The 19,749-nt window shown below is 34.9% G+C and overlaps 1 protein-coding gene across 1 annotated transcript; it reads right to left on the reverse strand.

Moving 5' to 3' along the window:
* Positions 1-236: 236 nt before the first annotated feature.
* LOC110452534 (major facilitator superfamily domain-containing protein 1-like) lies at positions 237-19,477 on the reverse strand. The gene is made up of 13 exons (XM_021501135.1): positions 19,408-19,477; positions 12,994-13,094; positions 12,270-12,388; positions 11,664-11,719; positions 11,015-11,158; positions 10,017-10,175; positions 9,473-9,588; positions 8,923-9,023; positions 7,649-7,757; positions 7,073-7,210; positions 6,373-6,512; positions 5,082-5,196; positions 237-3,259 (listed from the first exon to the last, which is right to left on the reverse strand). Exons 1-13 carry the CDS (start codon positions 19,430-19,432, stop codon positions 3,125-3,127), a joined length of 1,458 nt encoding a protein of 485 aa, XP_021356810.1. The 5' UTR covers positions 19,433-19,477; the 3' UTR covers positions 237-3,124.
* Positions 19,478-19,749: the final 272 nt, after the last annotated feature.

Consider the following 19,749-nt stretch of genomic DNA (forward strand, 5'->3'; position numbering starts at 1 on the left):
TCAATATTTGTCTCACAATGACTGGAGAAAACAATGTCAACATTTGTCTCACAATGACTAGAGAAAATAATGTTGTCATTTGTTCTCAAAATAATTGTAGAAAAATGTGTCTACACAGCAAACAACATCTGTCATCAAAATGACTGCAGGAGTACATAGAAAACAAGAGGGCCTATATGAGCTAACAAAAACAGCATTTGTCCTCATAATGACTACAAAAAATCGCAACACTGTCAAAATTTTTCCCCAGAACAGGGTACCTTTATTATCACATAGTTTTATGTGCATTCAATAAAAAATTACAATTTATTTTATCACAGGCTCTCATTTGTTACAAGAAAAAATATATTATTTCTGAACCATTTCATTCTGAACAAAATGTCTTCAAATAAAACTGCTGATTGCCCAATACATTACCATTAATCTATAATAAACACTTTTTTATGCAGTTTAAACTGAAATTTTCATGTACAATATTTGAAGTAATTAAAAACAAATATTGTTTGAATAAATAACATAATAAACATTTTTTTCTCTTTTTTGTAACATTTATAAAATTTGAATAATAAAACAATGATATATTTAAAAAAAAAAGAGCCTTTTTTCTCCATAATTAAGTTATGCAATACTGAAGGTAATATTCAATATTAAACATGAAAATAGCCTGGCAGATCAAGAAAACTGTTGGGGTACATAATTACGAGAAATATTGCACTAATTTTGACAACTTGCAACATCTTATTATTTAATTCAGTTTATTACGAAATGTACATTGCATATTAGGCTTACAACACCTACATATTAAACAGTATTAAAACATGGCTGTACCATGGCAGAGAACATAAGAAAAATAATTCAAAAGAAAAAAGATATAATTAATTTCTAGCTGCAAGAGTATTAAACAAATCAATATATATAAAAACTAAATACACGGTAAAATTACATTTGGTCATAATCTCGTACAAGTAAATGGGTGGCATTCATACAAACTGGCACAAATTATAAAATGTTTCAGAAATCATCCTCAGTAGTTAATGACATGGAAACATTGATATTTAAAAGATTTAATATTTCCTTAATATCTCTCTACACAGTACTGTCAACAGTTTACTGCACCACATATTTGGATATTAACAGTAGGTCACACAAGTAACCAGGGAGACATATAAATATCTATACCCAGTACTGTAAACAGTTTACTGCACCACATATTTGGATATTAACAGTAGGTCACACAAGTAACCAGGGAGACATATAAATATCTCTATACCCAGTACTGTAAACAGTTTACTGCATCACAGATTTTGATATTAACAGTAGGTCACACAAGTAACCAGGGAGACATATAAAGAAATCATTGATAAGAAACTGTGGTTTGTTAAATAGTGACAAACAAACAACAGGCATTCAATTAACATACACACCATACAATAATCCCCCCCCCCTAAAAATAAAACTTGAATTGGAATGGGTCATGTAAAAGTGGGTTTATTATTTACCCAATATCTTTAAATTTACCCAATATCTCTAAATTTACCCAATATCTCTAAACAGGTATAACATCATATTCTTGGAAGTGTTTTATTTTTTATATTTTTACTGAATATCGTTAACTTTGACGGTGTTATATTCAGATAAATTCCTGTATGAACTAGAACAACGACAGGTCAACAAGGGCCATGCCATGTGTCTGACCATGTATATGCCCCATAAACACTGAGCAGAAGCCATAGGGATTGCTTTTTTATTTTGAAATATTAGTGTTTGTATTAGTAACACATGTATGTAGTCCAACAAATATCAGTTACCATTAAATGTGAACAAAATCAGACCAACAGAACAGAAGTTTTAATCTGAAAAGTCTCAACCGATTAGAAGCCATGGGTAATCTGGTTCATCCCAACATGCTACTGCCCAAACATCATCACCCTAGGCCTCATGGTTCTTCAGAAGAAGTAGTTAAAGGTTTAACAAATTTGACCTGTGACTTTCAAAGTCAAGTCGTTATTTGAACAAACATGATTAATAGCTCTCATCCTGGCATTATACTGGCCAATTACCATCACTGTGGGCCTCTTCTTTATTCAAAACTGTTTTTTATAGGTTTTAAAATGTCTGACCTCTGTGAGCTTTAAAGTGGGTGAAGGTCATTCATTTGAGCAAATTTGATAGCCCTTTATCCCTGCATGCTTATTTTCAAGATTCATCAAAAAGATCCATTAAAATTGATCCCTAGTCATATTTAACTCCCTGTGGCATGGATGGGTCAATAATTCATTTGAAACATACAATTATCAATTTTCTTTGAAACTACATAATTATCAATATGATTCTTCAGAATGTAATAACAAGCTCAATGTTATGTGTTACAAATACAGTGGTCACCTGTCTTGGAAAGTTATTATGTCATATCACAACAAATCTTTATATCACAGGTGTTTTAATCATTAGGCCCTTCAAAAATTCTGGACTTGAACAAGGCTACTTATATCAATATAATATCATATAATTTAGTACAACATAAGCCCTGCTGAACCAGATGATTTTTGCTTATATTTAAAATGGCAGGCCTAATAAAATCCTGTGCTCTATATCATAGGTAGGATCGTGAACAATACTTTGAAAGGTTGAGGACTTATGACAAATGATTTCGAAGCTGAATAAATGAAATAGAGATGATCGATTTTGGTGGTCACACATGAAAGACCATTTTACAAAATGGATGCTTGTCTTATGAAGTTTATTTAATATTTGCTGACTATTTCAGTGCTAAAACTAAATTTTAAAATAGTTTTTATTGACATTTAAAAATCTAGGAAGACATTTCGGTGAGATGGATTATACATCAATCAGTTCTACTACTCACCAGTAATCAGTCACTACCTCTCCTGGTTTTAATACTCTCCTGCCCTACATATCAGTCCTACTTACAGCTTTATCATTCCTTCCCTCCCAGATATACTGCTAAATTAAAAAGTCAATCAAAACCTCAGGATTGAAATGTCTTCTTTTTTGTCCTCCTTTCTCTTGATTTCCACCATTCTATAACACATTACTCCTCTTTTAACTTTTTAATCACCCAGGCTGAATACAGGAAACTTTGAGTTATCCTCCCCAGCAAGCCTCAGTTGATGTTTGGGCGTCTTTGGTTTGGGATCAGTGGATCTCTCTCATCTGGTTCCTTCTCTTCAGCCGGGTCAGCTGCTAGCTGGGCTGCTTTTATAGCCTTCTGTTTTCTACTTAGGTTTAGGATTCCACCCTGCACAAAGAACAATTAAACTGCCACTTAGATTTGACCTAATTACTAATGAAGGGAATTCAGTAAGTTTCTGTTCTGATTTATAAAAAGTGTCACTTGAAACTGTACCAATACTTCTTACCTCAGTTTTTTTTGAAGAGTACAGATTATGACTTTTTACTGTAAAGGTATGTATCTTGTCAGTATTGATAATTTCATATGCTTATTCTCAAACATATTCATATTTATGGATATAACAGGTAATGACTAACAATTTACAGTGATAGATATACATGTATTGACATACATTTGTTAATTACTATTACATGTAAGATGCAGTGGTGGATTAGAAATTGATATCACAACAAAATACATATGACCATGTTTTTCTGGAAACTGGTCTTCTTTGTATATATTATAAACAAAGAAACCTTAAAAACAGGCAATTCAAGAAAATTGTTTTCAATTTAAACATGCTTGCTGTTATTTATATGATGGCACTAGTTAAAGAGTGTTCAACAAGAGGTTTGTTTTATGGACATAAACATGTGTCCCCTCATCTGCCAATGTACATCTTGAAGTTACATCCTGGACAAAACTTTGCTGGAAATTTTGCACTCATTTGACCTTTGACCTGGAAGTGAAGGTGACATCACCTAATTAAAGTGTACTGTACACCTTTTGTGGATGATGTAGGTATTCAGTAAATCACATCAACACATCTTTAATGGTTTAAAAGTTATGCATTCGACTTATTTGACCTTTAACTTTGAGGTGAAGGTCAAATGTAACTTATTATAATCCACTTCATACTTTCAGTGGGTGATGCAGGTATGCATAAAATTGTGAAATTTGAGCAAGATCCCTCCAATACCTCTTTAGCAATAGCACTAATACAATATTACTCCAGAATTCAATATGGCCACCTGCTGGCCATCTTGGTTTAATCATCCCCAAAATTCAAAATGCATAACTAGGGGACCTTGGGGAACCTTCATGTGAAATTTGAGAAAGACTCTTACAGTGCTTTTTGAAAAACAGCGCTAACAAACTTTGACCTTAATACATGATGACTGCCTGTCGGCCATCTTGGTTTTGTGATCAGTCCCAAAAAACATGCATAACTAATGAACATGGAAAACTTTCATGAGAAATTTGAGAAAGACCTCTCCAGTACTTTTTGAGAAATAGTGCTAACAAACTATCATTCTCAAACTCAAGATGACTGCCTGTCCACCATCTTGGTTTTGTGATCAGTCCCAACAAACCATATGCATAACTAGGGATCATAGGAAATCTTCATGTTAAATTCGGGAAAGATCCCTCTAGTAAGTTCTGAGAAATAGTGCCAACAAACTTGAACTCTAAAATTCAAGATGGCTGCCAGTCAGCCATCTTGATTTTGTGATCAGTCCCAAAAACTAATATGCATAACTAGGGACCATGGGAATCTTCATGTGTAATGAAGGAAAGATCCCTCCAGTACTTTCTGAGAAACAGGGCTAACAAGAATTGTTTAAGGACGGACAGAATGAGGGCATGACCATGAATGACCTTGGAGGCAGGGTGATTTGAATACCCCACCATCTGATGATGGTGGGCTAAAAAATTGTATCTGCATCTCTGGATCATTCATAGAGATGGATTTATTAAAACATTTGAGTTAGGTGTTTCATTAGTTTATCCTTAAACATTACTTGTACACACTTGTAAACGACACATTTTCAAGACAGCCGTAGAAGCATATATATAATATCCATCCATATATGAAAATATCAACTGTCAATCAATAATTGAATCTTTTACTGTTGCATACCAACTCTACACAGAAATCGTGACTCACCCTTCTGTTATCGTTGATGTTGAGGAACACTGTGGTTACCACACAGGCGAGGCTGTTGGCCAGGAGGAATATCATGACATATTTCCACCTCAATAGCGTTTCCTCTGGCTCCAGACTGAGGACAAATAGGTTACAGGCAAACGCTTACATCCAGTCAAAGTGTCACGGTACAAATGTTTTATTGAATACATCAATTTGAGGTGGTTTTTTTTATTGCAAAACCAATTCTTATTATGTAATATGTAATATTTATCAAAACTTTAGTATGCATATTCTGTGCCTACACCCATCTTTATAGCCCAAAAAAGAAAGCATTTCAAAACTCCCACCTTCCTTACCCCAAAAGAAACCCTTCATCTCGTTTGACATTTAATTATAACTGAAATGTAATTGGCAATTAACAGAAACACCTGGTACTTAATTTCCCTGAGTTTAAACCATACTGATTCTTCCAATGAAACACTGAATGTACAATGTTTTGAAATTTGCGAACAATTTCCTGCTTACAATTGAAAGGTGGAAACCAAATGGAAGTATCAGTACCTACAAATATATGTATCTTTCTTATAAGTGGGAACAAAAACCCATGAAAACACAAAATTTACTCTAGTGTTTTCTTAATGAATGTTTTGTACTTAGAATCTGATCTGATCTACCACCATTTATGTGATAAAAGTCACGGGAAATTCTGTTCCAAACAAGTCAGTTTTTACAGTCTGACATAATGTTATTGATATAGGTAGATCAAGTTTGTTAATCTACAATATTTAAATATTACACCAAGAGAGCATTGCCGATAAAAACAAATACATCGAGCAATTTACTGCATTACATGACAGAGAGATAAGCTTGTAATTATGGTACCTTGCACTGGGAAATACATAACATCTAACAGTGATTTTGTTTTGCCTAGTTTTACAGCCAAATTCAGGCTGCTTCCCCTTGATAAAAAGTGTTTTATTTTCCCAAAATGAAGGAAAAATGGGGAATATCTTCCTAATTTCAATACAAATTATTTTCTATATTTTCCCAATTCATGTAGGAACAGACTGTTGTAAAATTAAGGAAGAAAAAACACAATCTACACACAATTTCACAGATTAAATAGCCTTTGGAATCTTTAGTCGATCAATCAGTTACATGGCCAAACCAACCACCAGGTTAAAAAAACTATATACAACACAGTATATTTAGTGGATGGTTGCACGATTGGAGGGTTTTACTCAGGATTTGATTTTGCTGACCACCAAGTTGGACAATCCTATCTCTATATCCAACACACTATACTTACTCAAGGGTTTTGCCCAGAATCTGACCAACCACCAAGTTAGAGATCCCTATTCCTATCATCTGTATAGAAGTGGTCAGGCCCATGGCAGTGCCCACAGTAGCTGGACTGACCACAAGAGGGATGGATGGCCACAAGCTCGCCTGTAAACAAGAATGTGACAAATTTTTGATATACCAAATAAGTAGAATAAAAGCCATTTAAACCCAAATCAATGTAAATGTGCTGTCTGTCCTGATTTTTTAAAGACATTATTACAGACTTCACTGGAACAGGATAAAATATTGAGCAGAAGACCCTCGGCAAAGCCTCGGTTCTACTACTCAATATTTTATCCCTCGGGTTTGAATAACCTTATCCACACCTCACATCAGGGATATGATACACAAAGGGTGAACTGGGTAAGAGATTAAGAATCAATCACCCCATTGTGGTGAAGTTGGGAATCTCAACCCTCGGGGAAAGATTGTTAAGTTGCCAAACACTTTCTCCTTGAGGTTGAAATTACCCCATTGCAACCCCACCCAAGGCCTAAGGGGAGGGGGGGGGGGTGTGATTTTATTAGTCCAGTACTTCTTGTGAAATCGAGATAACGATAAATGTTTAAGGATACATGAAAGGACCCTAGACAAAGAACACTCAAACTCCCCAAAATCTGATGAAGGCAGGCAAGAAATCAATGAAATATATACTATGTACTAACAGCAGCAAACGAGTAGGTGAGTCCCAGCCACAGTGTTGCCACCAATGGATAGACAGATGTGAATGCTAAAATTCCAAACACAGGTATACTCAGACTGGCACACATGATAGCTAGTATTCCTCGCCTTCCTATGATGTCCTGTTAATGAGAAGAAAGTATTACCCTTATAATGAATGTAATTCAACAATACTCAAAAGCCTTACACCCAGTTATACAAATTAGCAGTATATTTTATGTCTGGGCTAGTGAACCTTTCCAATATTCACTATAAAATATCAGCAAAGCAAGTAGAATTAATCCAATTCTACAAAATCTACAGGCTAGTCCTTACAGTATACAAAATTGACACCCCTGACCAAATGTTGAAATTTGTGAATGTTTCCACTATATAACAATAAGATGAAAACATCAAGAGGATTATTCAAAATGAGTACAAAATTAAGAACTTTTAAATATTTGCAAGTTGTGAATGACATTACTTTTTAAATGAACTCTTCAAATAAAAGGTCAATATTAATGTTATGTTATAGTCATATATATAACTATATGTTATAGTTCACAAAACACAATACATACTATGAGCCCTCCTAAGAAAGGGGAGACAACCATGGAAACATCGTACACTGCACCAGCCAAATACGAGGAAGTTTTCTTGTCAAACTTATACTTGACATGTATAAACTCACTGTTAGAAAGAAAAAAACATATTTACCATAAACCTCAGAAACTTATATTTTCAAATCAAAGTCAGTGACTTTTTATTATGTTACATTAATTTGTGGTATTAAAATATTCTCGCATTAAATGCACTATATACACAGCACAGTAATAAATGTTTTTATTTAACAGAATATTACTATTGGCAATAAACATGAAAAAGTAGGTGAGAAATTGTGCAGTGTCTTGATTGCAAAATTGTAAAAAAAATACCACTGCCATGAAAATAACCATAATTATTATATAAATTAAAAACATTACCCATTGATTTATCTTTTATAAATTATATTCTATGTCATACATATTTATCATACACAGAACAATAAAAGTCTTGGGAAATTGTATCCCTGTTTGCAGTTCAATTTGTGCTCCAATTAGACATGTCTGAAAAATCTCCAGCTTCCTACTGAAGTTGGAGATACAGACATTAGATACGCAAAAACCGTGGAGGAACACTACTCAACCACCAGCATTGCATGACACTGACTTATAATTACATCTGAAAACCAAATTTCGTTGAAATTAAACTATTTTATTCAAAACCAATGAACCAATTAGAAATGGAGAGCCTAGTTAATTATGTGTAGATATGCATGCATCTTACTGACAATCAAACTTAGCCTGGCACTTGCAAACAAGCACATCAAGTGTGGTAAAAAATTAAACCATTTTTAGGGTCAATATTGCCCGGAAACCAATTCACCAGTCAGAACTGGACAGTTTCATTATCATCTTTTCTCTCGTTTGTTAGATTTAAAGTCTTTTCAACAGTACATGCATCTTGTGGTATCTTGTGATTAAAATTTTATACAGCTTGGTTTGCGAGTTTTTGTACTCTAAAAATCCAAGATGGCTGCAGCCTGGTGGCATTTTTCCGAAAATCATACATGCACAAATATCAACCAAGGAGAACCTACACATGAAATTTGAGAACAACCTGTTCAGTACTTTTGAGAAATAGCGATAACAAGAGTTTTTTAAGGAAGAATGAACGATAGACGGTAATAAGACCAACAACGAAGGACAATTTGATCAGACTATCATCTGATGGTGGTGGGCTAGTCTAAATATGCGAAATGCATTAAAAAAACAGTATGCTTTTCCATATAAGTTTGAGGGACATAATGACTTGCCTTGCATCAGCAACAAATGGAAAGACGCCATTGTAGAAAAACATGATGGCTAAAGCCAATAGCCAGTAAGACAAGGAGAAGTATTTGATATCTGTCACTTTCTGAAACAAATAAATATTGCAGGGGTCGAAATTAAGTTTTTACATCACTAACAAATCATTGCGAGTGACGAAGATATACACATAAAATACAAAAAATGATAAATGGCTTCATATTTGAAATAATAAATTTACTTATGATTATTTACAATGCTTTCACCATTGGTCAATATAAATTGACACAAAACAATTAAGCTGACAACGTATTTTTGTTTAATTAAAATTTGTAGAAATTTCATTTTTTTCTAAATTTGTTGTTTTCATTAAACTTGGGTAGTACATTTGTATAATGAGTGAAAATTTTCATGTAAATGTTTATCTTTAGATAAGGGAGAAAATACTTTATCAAAAGGACAAGAAAATATTGCTAATATTTCTATTTTTAAAAACATTGAGATGTTTACGATGTGACACTTTTGATCCTTTCTCACCGTGCCCTTATAAAAACTCACAAGTTTCTTGGACTCTGCCTTGAGGTTTTGTTCATCTCCTAGTTGTCTCACACCGTACATGTCTAAGAAGCTAACAATCAGGGCGGAAATGAAACCAAGGACGCATAGCATGGCTCCTAAGCAAACATATCAAATGTAATGAGATAAACACACCATAACAGTAGCAGTTTTTGAACGCTCAATCACTTCTTTCTATTATCTTTTATTTTCAACCATATAGAGAAATATGTCAGTATCTTTTATGAGAAAACAGCCAGCTGTTTGGAAACTTATAACTGATCATTTTGCATCTGAAATTCATTTTATATACAATTAGGAAATAGTATCTCCAGAATACAGATCCATAAACAGCTTATAGTTTGGCAATCAAATAATTTGGCTTTTGATAAAAGAACATTGCCAACCAGAATTCTGATTCAGTAATTTATGATTGGAAAATGCTTATATCCTGAATATACACAATCTTTAAAAAAATAACTTCTTTGATCTATTTAACAAGCAGAACTCCATTTACTGATTGTTAAGAAAATATTGAGAACACTACCTGCCCACAATGTCCATGAGAGTCCGTAAGTCTCAGAAAAGCTTTGTGTCAGGAAGAAATTGAGGACACTGCCAAGTCGTGAGAATGCCAGTGTGATACCAAAAGCCATCGCTAGTTCCTTGTCACGGAACCAGTATGCTGTTATCCTGTTCTGTACAACTAAAGGACAAGAATACATACAATTTAACTATGATGAAATGTGAAGTTTATCATTTATGATAGTGCATGGTCATTAAAGTCTCTCCCGATTACTTACCCCTTCCCCTCCCCTTAATGTTTTTCCTTTTCTTTTTTTGAGATGATGGGTGCTTTTTTCTTAACCTATAACTTAAACCTACCCCCATACTTTTTTTCTTTTTAAGATGAAGGATGCTCTTGCAATTGTGAACAAGACACAGTAAATTGCAAGGTAATATAATCCATTGGCTCCCAGCACCATTTGTTTTTCCCAAATTGGATACAGTTATTTTAGAATCAAACACTTATATAGAAAGATATATAGAAGTACATTAAAGGTAAATCCTAATGGCTGAAATGTTTTGCTGAAATTTTTCTAAAAAAACATCGATGGACAAACTTATTCAATGGTTTAGGGCACAGTACTAGTGATCATATGTCCCCGACAAGCACTTTCAATGATTGGTGTCGGAGGTCAGAATATGTTACATTGGCCTACTTTTGGTTTTGCTAGATGATGCCTTCCTAAAACGCATATGCATACCAAATCGAATGGTCTGACATTCTAAGAGATATAGCGCAGGGGATATAAATTTCGATGATTTCATTCAGATAAACCAAATTCTCAATAAATGGGTTGTAAATTTGAAGATATTTTTAATAGTGCATTTTGATCAAAGTGCTGCTATGTACTATTTCATAGGTTACAAAAATCAATAAGAAAATGAAAATTAAGCTTGCACATTACATTCACAGGGTCAAATGTCTCTAATTCTGTACAGTACAGTGTGAGGATGTTCTTGAGAAGTGTAATGACTTACTAGTCAGGGAACCATTTCCAGATCCAAACAGCAAACGTCCAAGTAACATGACGGGCAACATGGCAGAGGTGCCCTTCAACATAGAACCAACGGCAAACAATGAGGACCCCACTACACACAGGAAGGAAAACAGGAAAACTCCCACTGTAAAGTAATAAATGATCTTTTACAATAAATCATGCAGGTCAATGATCAAATCATTTCTTTGTTTACACGCATTTTTTTCTTAAAATACTGAAATAAAAATATTTTATCAGAGCATTAAAAATCTGTTGAACACTTAAAATTTACATGTCCTTTTAGCATTATTTGCAATCATGAAATGTTCCTCTGTTTAAAGCTTATCCCTGACAATACAGTTATAGAGTTGTACAGTTGATATGTGCCACTGTTGACAAGCTTATCACTGACAGTACAGTTATAGAGTTGTACAGTTGATATGTTCCACTGTTGACAAGCTTATCCCTGACAATACAGAGTTATAGAGTTGTACAGTTGATATGTTCCACTGTTGACAAGCTTGTCTGAGGTATTATGGAATTACACAGTTGATATGTTTCAAGTTTGCTGGTTGTTTCTTGCTCAAGATATTAGGGTTTCAGCTCTGTTTCAATGATTTTCTAAGACATATAGTTGAGACAGTATTTACCTCTGTTCCCCAGCTTGTCTATCAGGAATCCTGCACCAATAACAACAGCTGCATTTCTGAAAAAGTTCACATTCTTTAAATACAACTTATGCCCTGGATATGACAGAAAATATGTACTTTTTGTTCATCATGTCTTATTATCTTTACCAAAATAAGATTGCACAAAACTTTGGAATAGTCACCTTGCTATCATATTTGGAGCAGAGTCAACACAAATTCACCTTTACTCTGTAACACTCTTGAGGCAGAATTGTATTACAAATGTATATAGGTGCTTAGAATATTTTGTTAAACCGATAGTTTTTTTGTAAACTTTTAAATTTCGTTTATCCTTGACCTACAGGAAAAGAACACGATAGACTGTAGTAGTATAATGATTTATAAGACTGTAGTAGTATAATGATATATAATGCAAAATGTACTTGTAACTGTCAACTTGATACTTGATGTGTGAATCACCTAACATAACTAGGTTCACCTTTGCAATGTCATACTGGTAAGGTCTAAATGCCATATGTATACAAGGTTATTGTTTAGCTGGCGCTGGGATAGGTTTACCAAATATAAACTGCAATTGCAATATTGACGAAAATTAGAAATACACACGTCCAGGCATATATGGCATAGAGAAGGTTGTAGTCAGCTGCAGACATCCCAAGGCAGTCATCACACTTAACGCATGTGTCGTTCTCCAGCCCAGTCGAGTTCTGCGTACAATTACCCACCTGTCATCAGAAATAAATCATATTGGATGAATTTCCTTATAAATGGTATTGACAGAACAAGTCTAGCAATGCTCTACTGAGTGATAAAAAAATGTCACAATCTCTATGACTGCTATGGAAAAAAATTCAACATACTTTCGTCAAAAAAACATTTTTTTTCCATTCCTGACCAAACAATGTATAACAATCATTGGGAATTGACAATCAATAACCTGTTCACTACTTTCATTAATTTAAGTTTTGATATAGGTGTAGTTACTTCATTCATTCTTTTAATATACTAGTAAGGTTAATCAGATTCAGTGAGAACTATTAAATGAATTCAAAAAACAGGTTGGTTACCTGTTCCTGAAAATGTCATAAATGTAGTTTTACATTAGTTTACAGTCTATACCAACTTGACCTTTGCATATACTAAAGGTCGAATCAAAGTAGTTCCTCGTAGTAGATGCACACACCCTCGCGGGAACATATAAAATGGTTACCCGGGAACTTATCCAGAAAGTATGGAGCTGGACAAATTTTACATTAAGATAACCATTCATGCAGACCCAACTGTTAAACATGTACTAAAAATCAAACACTTATATGATAATACAATTTACCCCTTGAAATTCATCCTGCAAGACACTTGGCATGTCAAAACAGTAGTAGGAGCCAAACGTCAACATGCAGTTGAAAAACAGCACCAGGAAACGATACCCACCTAGAAAGATACAAAGTCCTATATTAAAATAAGACTATACATACGTATACAGGACCTAAAACGTGATATGTTTTGAATACTTTTAACATACACCCTTCTATTGAAAATTGTTCAAAAAGTAAATCCAGTGATAGCACTAGTCTTTTTGAAAGTAAGGTCCAAGTTAAAGCAAGTGGTTAATTTGACTTAACATAGGCAGTTTTTTTGTTACCCAAATTTGACAGCAGTCTGTTCCTTTATGAATTGGGAAAATATATCATTATCTGTGTTGAATTTTCCTCAGTTTTGTCATTTTGGGAAAATAAGACACTTTTTAGCTAGGGGGAAACAGCCTGTATTCGGCTGTAAAACTGAGCAAAAAAACACTGATAGGAATATGAGAGAAAAGTAAAAAAAATATGGAGTCCCTTTCAGTGTGTTGGCAAATTTTGATACAAACTTTTATATGATCACTGGGCTCCGACAGAAAACTTTTGGGATTTATGAGCATTTTTTGTCTTTCTTTTCTGTGTGGATCAATTACAAAAGCAGAAATCACAAAAATGAAAATTCAAAACTTGTTTCATAATTTAATAGGAAGGGAAAGTCAAACTTATGACAGACCCTCTATTCAATATCTGAAACTTTGTCCTTTGATGGATTTTGATCTAGGCATCTTATTGCCACATTAGGGCCATTTCAAGTTGTGTCTTTAATTCATATAGATAAAAACTACTTAAAAAGTATCAGAAAAATGTTTGAAACAACAATACATGTTATCACTGTATATTTACATCTCTCCCTTCTTATAAAGCTTGGCAAACTCTGACTTCGTATAAAAAAGCGTATATGCAGTGAAAAAAAACCTCGGCGGATTACCAATTGTTTCAAATATGGCGCCGTTCATGCTTTAGCAAGATAATAGTCCAATGACAAATATTACTTTGTTTCTTCAACATCAACACTCAAGGGGTTATTATGCTCAGTTATACTCTCTGCACCCCTAGAATATGTCATAGCAAAAATTGAAGGCCTGCGGCTAGCTATTTAATTAGTCTCAAGTAAAAAAGACCCTGACCAATAGCTAGGCTGATACCGGTCATTTGAAGATTACAGAGGAGTGACACTTGACTTAAAAGTCAGTTAATTTTACTGTATTGGTGCACACGGAGCCTTCGATTTTGCTATGACATATTCCAGGGGTGTAGAGAGCGAAAGTGAGCATAACGCCTGGAGTATCAAGAATGTTCAACGTTCAGGATCCATAATGTCTACCGTGAATTTGTTAGGTAGATATATATTGTCATGTCAAAAAGGGGGTGCACACTATACCCAGGAACAAGTCATTCTTGGGTTATCATTCTCAAGTTTCTGGTCCGCCATATTGGATTACCTCCCTTCAAATAGTTTTGTTTGGAGTCGTCGGTCATATATGATAGATTGAAGATTAAAAACTAACAAAGAATGAAATAAGTTTTGAATGTTTTAATGTGTTTGAGTTTCATTATTTACTTTACAGTACATCATCACTTACACATTACACACACACGACAACGTTATACCGATGAATGGATATTTAACACTAACGAAGGAAATCAAAGCAACTTAAAATTAACATTGTATGTTCAATGTTCACAGTTAAATTATAATTATATTACAAAGGGATGCTCCAGGCACACTTCTTATTAAATGGATGCACATTCAAATTTCTTTGACAGTAAAATAAACAATGGCAGCTTTGTTCTGGAACAGTCAACTGCATCGCTATACTCATATAACAACGTAGATCAACTTTATTATGCTAGCAACCAATTACCACGGCTACAGTAGCTACCATCGTATCAACCAACTGAGACTGCTTTTTCTTTGAATGTAGCATTTTAACTGTTTTTTATGTAAAATAAAAAGGATTAACCTTCATTTTGACGGCGTATACGTATACGGTAGCATGAACCGATTGGCAAGGATTGCATTCTTTTCGAAGCGCTTATGGGTTCCATAGAATATATGTGTGTTCGTTGCCAATAGCAACTGCATTCATACTACCTACACCACCAAAAAGAAGGTCAATCCTTATTTGTTGTTTATTGCCTTAGTAACAGGATGTATTTTATTAGTTAGGCTGTCACTGTTCTACAGATAGTGATGATCACTTAATGCTTGCATTGTGTAACAGGAAAGACACTGGGGATCAAATCCACATTTTCTATAGGCTCCTCTACAACGTGCACAGCTGATACCACTGAACTAAAGGGAAATTTCCTCTAGCCCGAAGCTAGGAGGTGACCGTAATTCTGTGTACAATTAAAATCCGCCACACTATGTATACTCCCCCCTTCTCAAATGTATTATCCCTCAAACACATCAACAGGGAGGCCAGACACCATTTGTAACACTGGAAAGAGAGTAGTGTGCTTCCAGCTGGGATCAAACCTGCAATCGTTTACGTTACATAATGTAATATAAGTTTGTTGTTGGATGTTCCACACCACCACTGAGCAAAAGGGAAATTCCCTCTCGAGCAAAGCTAGAAGGCGACCATATTCAAATAAGATCTGCCAGACTGGCTTTAAATTTTGTTATTTTTTTTTCCAGATAAATAGAAATTTAAATTGCAAGTATTTGAAGTGACAAGTCTCCTGTATTATCCTAGTGTCATCAGACTCTGGGCCCTCTGGAAACAACTACGATTTCATACTAACTCATACCGGCAGAAAACTGCGGAAACTACTTACTGTCAATATTATATGTATGTTAGTGTCGATCATAAACTGACAAGACATGTGTACAATCTAATATGAAAACAAAACAAAAAGTTGGAAAACTGTATCTAAAAAAAATATAAAAATCATTTTTCGCTGAATTTCAATGGTCCAGGGACGAATGATTCATTCTAATTTTCTACAAAATAGGCTACTTGACTCAAGTCTTTAGTAGGCCTACTGTAAATCAGCTGATCATGAGCAGGATAGTTTTGATACAGTTGTTACGGCAGTAGCGGATCATTGTCTATAGCGGATCACTCGGAAAACTAAATCTGTTTACATTAAAATGAGCATAGCTAGACGGAAATTAAATGTACAAACTTGTTAATATAGTTTTATTCTTGAAAGTAAAAACTGAAGATTTAGTGTAATTAGTAAATTAACAGCAAAATCACGAAAACATTGTTTTGTCAATACGATGCACACCTAGTGGACGCCATGTTGGAAAACGGCCGGTTCAGGAAAAAAACAGTTTTTTATTTCAAACCACCATATTAGCCAAATGAAATATTGTTTTATGGATGAATTACGTTGTATTGTTTGTGGAAAACTCAGTGTTCTGTTAGGTAACAACTGTTTACAAATATGAGCGAGCTTTTTCCGAACTGTGTTTTTGTGTCTATAGCGGATCAGTGTTTCGTGGTACGCACGCGTATGAACATAACTGAACGTGCACACGCGATTTCGAAAATTGGAAGAGCAGAAGAAGAAAACATTGTGATCCAGATCAAGACAACAGGTAATTGTGTAGTTGCACAACAAAATCACCCTTTATTCGCCCCAATATATTAACATGTCACATGATTATTTTGATACCAAAAATAGCATGTTTACAATATCAAAAGCATGGCAAACTTGTTACTCTACCTTGAATCGGGCCATTAATTCTCAAATCCATATTGTCATAGACCAAAACATGACTCCAAAAGCACATCATTAAACTCCAAACGAGTACCGTATAATAAAACTATGATTTTTGTAAACAAGCGTGTCAAACGCTCACTGAATGAAAAGTTGACTGGGTGTGACGTAGAGCTGTGACGTCGCGAACACAGGGGCCATCTCGGAATGTTCTCTCAGATGTTTGACACTTGCAAAACGCTTATAGCTGGACACCGTTTAAATATTCAATACACATACACTCCCAATCATATTAAAATTGTGAACATTATTGCAAACTATGGTAATAAAAGAGCATGCATAATATTGAATATTAATTCCTTTGTTGGCTGAACAGAAATGTAATATTTTCCGGGGGGGGGGGCGCTTTTTTGGAAGATATTCCCCAACTTAAGTGTCATAAAAAACCCACTTAGAGCCATAATGCAGCTAGTAAAAAATAATTCACATACTTATATGGCCATAAACGTAAGCAATAATCAATGTGACAAACGAAGAAATGTAATAATTATAATATAGTTGGTCACGGAAAGCAATCTAATTATTGACTTCCATGATTTTGTTACACTTCCCTAATTATTTTGAACAGGTATTATTTTAGCAAAAACACTAATAAAGAGTGTACACTTTATGATTAGACAGATATGTTTAATCTAACACATTCTCCGAGTTTTATATCAAAACGGCAACATTTAATACATGTGAACAAATTGCAGTATAAGCATATCGTAGACGAAGCACCCAGGCAACAGACAATCCAGCTCTCGTGATTTCCGTGGTGTAAAATCCTCATTCTCTCACAGTCTGAACACTCTCACGCGTTCCTACGTATACCCTATCGGGCAAAACAGGCAAGCTGATCATATGTCACCCATTGACATAACAAATTCAAATTCAAATTCAAAATTTTCAAGACCCGATCAGTCGTGAAACTCGGCCAATAAACCAGATACACGTATTCACTTGTAAAACAATTAGTAATGAGCTTATTATGACATTTTGTAATACAGATAGGAACACTCCATAAAACCCCAGTCGGACGTCAGACAATATTAATACCTACACAATATATTATCTATTCGTGAGAATGCGATTGCAACCTGGTTATGTGAAATGGCAGAGAGAGGAATGGGCCTTAAACCCGTGAACAGCAGTGGGTAGTAGAAAGGCATACTTAATTAAAACAGTTGTTTAATGTGTTTACGCTGTATCAGACATCACATCATTAGCACTACGTACAGGATTCGTAGACACACGAAACTTCTCCTGAAATTTGGAAAAGCAATATCAATGAATACAAAAAACACAAACAATTTTAAACGAAAGCGTCGACATCGTTTTTTCCTCCTTTTTGTTTTGTTTTATATACTCTTCATTTATGGATTATAAAAAAGACATACATTTTCAGTTTACATATACTATTGAAGTCCCTTCTTTTGAGTGAATTGGTGTTATTACATATAGCATATAACCAAAAGTCATCATGAAAACGGACCATTTTAAGAGTACACGATGACAAAGTAAACATATCAGAAAGCCAGTAAAAACAACGTACACGTAGACGAAATTTAGGAGGATTTTGAATATGTTTATTATAAGCATGTTTCAATGTTGATTTCTGGTCTTTGTTGCAAACGGCACCTCATCCTTGATACATGCAAGGGGTTACGCTCACTTTCGCTCTCTACACCCTGGAATATGTCATAGCAAAACTGAAGGCACGATTTGTCTCAGGTAAAAAATACTGACCAATCGCTAGGCTGATACCTGTCCTTTGAAGATTACAAAGGAGACTGAGATGACCGACTTCAAAACCTGTCAATTTTTACCGTTACGTGACCGAGAGATTCTTTTGATGTACATCAAAGGGTCGAACTAGTCTTCTTGTCTCATCAACAAGGTGGCGCACACTGAGTCTTCTATTTTCCAGGGGGTGTAGAGAGCGTAAATGAGCGTAACCCCTGGATATCAAGGATGTCGGCACCTCAACTAGTTTAAATACAAACAAGTTTCAATATCAGTCCAAAACTCTCAGAATTGTGGTAGTGTGACGTTATACAATTTTGTTTCATTAATTGGAACCCCATGGACAATTGAGCAGACCGACGTTCGGAAAAGAATTTGTATTTTACTTAGCAGTTGAGCAAAAGCGTTTAACTAAGATATCGTCTTTAAAGTTGTCCGTGTATCTATTGGGTCGCTTACCTGACAGAAAAATGTTTTGAGACCACCCAGCAATCGAGCATCACCGTCAGAGGCCCACCAGGGGGCGCGATCCGTTATAGACAAACGTGATCCGTTATAGACACAAAAACGGTAGGCTTTGTTTTGTTAATTTTGTTTTATATGGTCAATGTTCATACATTATTTTAATATGACATGAAAGGATATACTTTGTAGATTCTATAAATATACAATGTTTGTGGTAACCCTGTTCTCAGAAATTGTGTGGATCGTTTTTTCGCCGAGTGATCCGCTACTGACGTAACAACTGTACATGTACCGAGTACGTACAACGGAGGGGCAAGTTCGGTCCAATGTCTTTCAAACAAACGATAAACGGTTTAAATTAAATTCTGTTTACATTTTCCTTGTGATGCCACAACATGAAATAAATTCTGCATCTTTGAGATCTACTATACAGCATATTGAGGTTTTAGAAAACTTACAGTCTTCTGCTCGTAGACACGCCATCTTTCTTGTTTTCAATTCCCTCCGAACAGAAAATCACGAGTTTACTTCGGAACCTCCCTAGACTTATCATGAGTCAAATTCACATAACGCTGTTTTCCTATTGGCCACGATTTAGGTTCTATTTAAGGTGGCTCCACCCCTTTCGCAATTTTCGTCTGCTGGATAACCGAAATACGCGGTAGTGAAGCGAACGTAAAACCTATCAATCAAACAATCAATTTCGCAGTCACCACTGATAAAACTTTAACATGCAGGGGCGGATCCAGGATTTCCTAAAAGAGGGGGGGGGGGGGGGGCGATAAATTAAGGCAGCACCC

This window comes from Mizuhopecten yessoensis, unplaced genomic scaffold (assembly GCF_002113885.1).
Source record: "Mizuhopecten yessoensis strain PY_sf001 unplaced genomic scaffold, ASM211388v2 scaffold6719, whole genome shotgun sequence".
Taxonomy (NCBI): domain Eukaryota; kingdom Metazoa; phylum Mollusca; class Bivalvia; order Pectinida; family Pectinidae; genus Mizuhopecten; species Mizuhopecten yessoensis.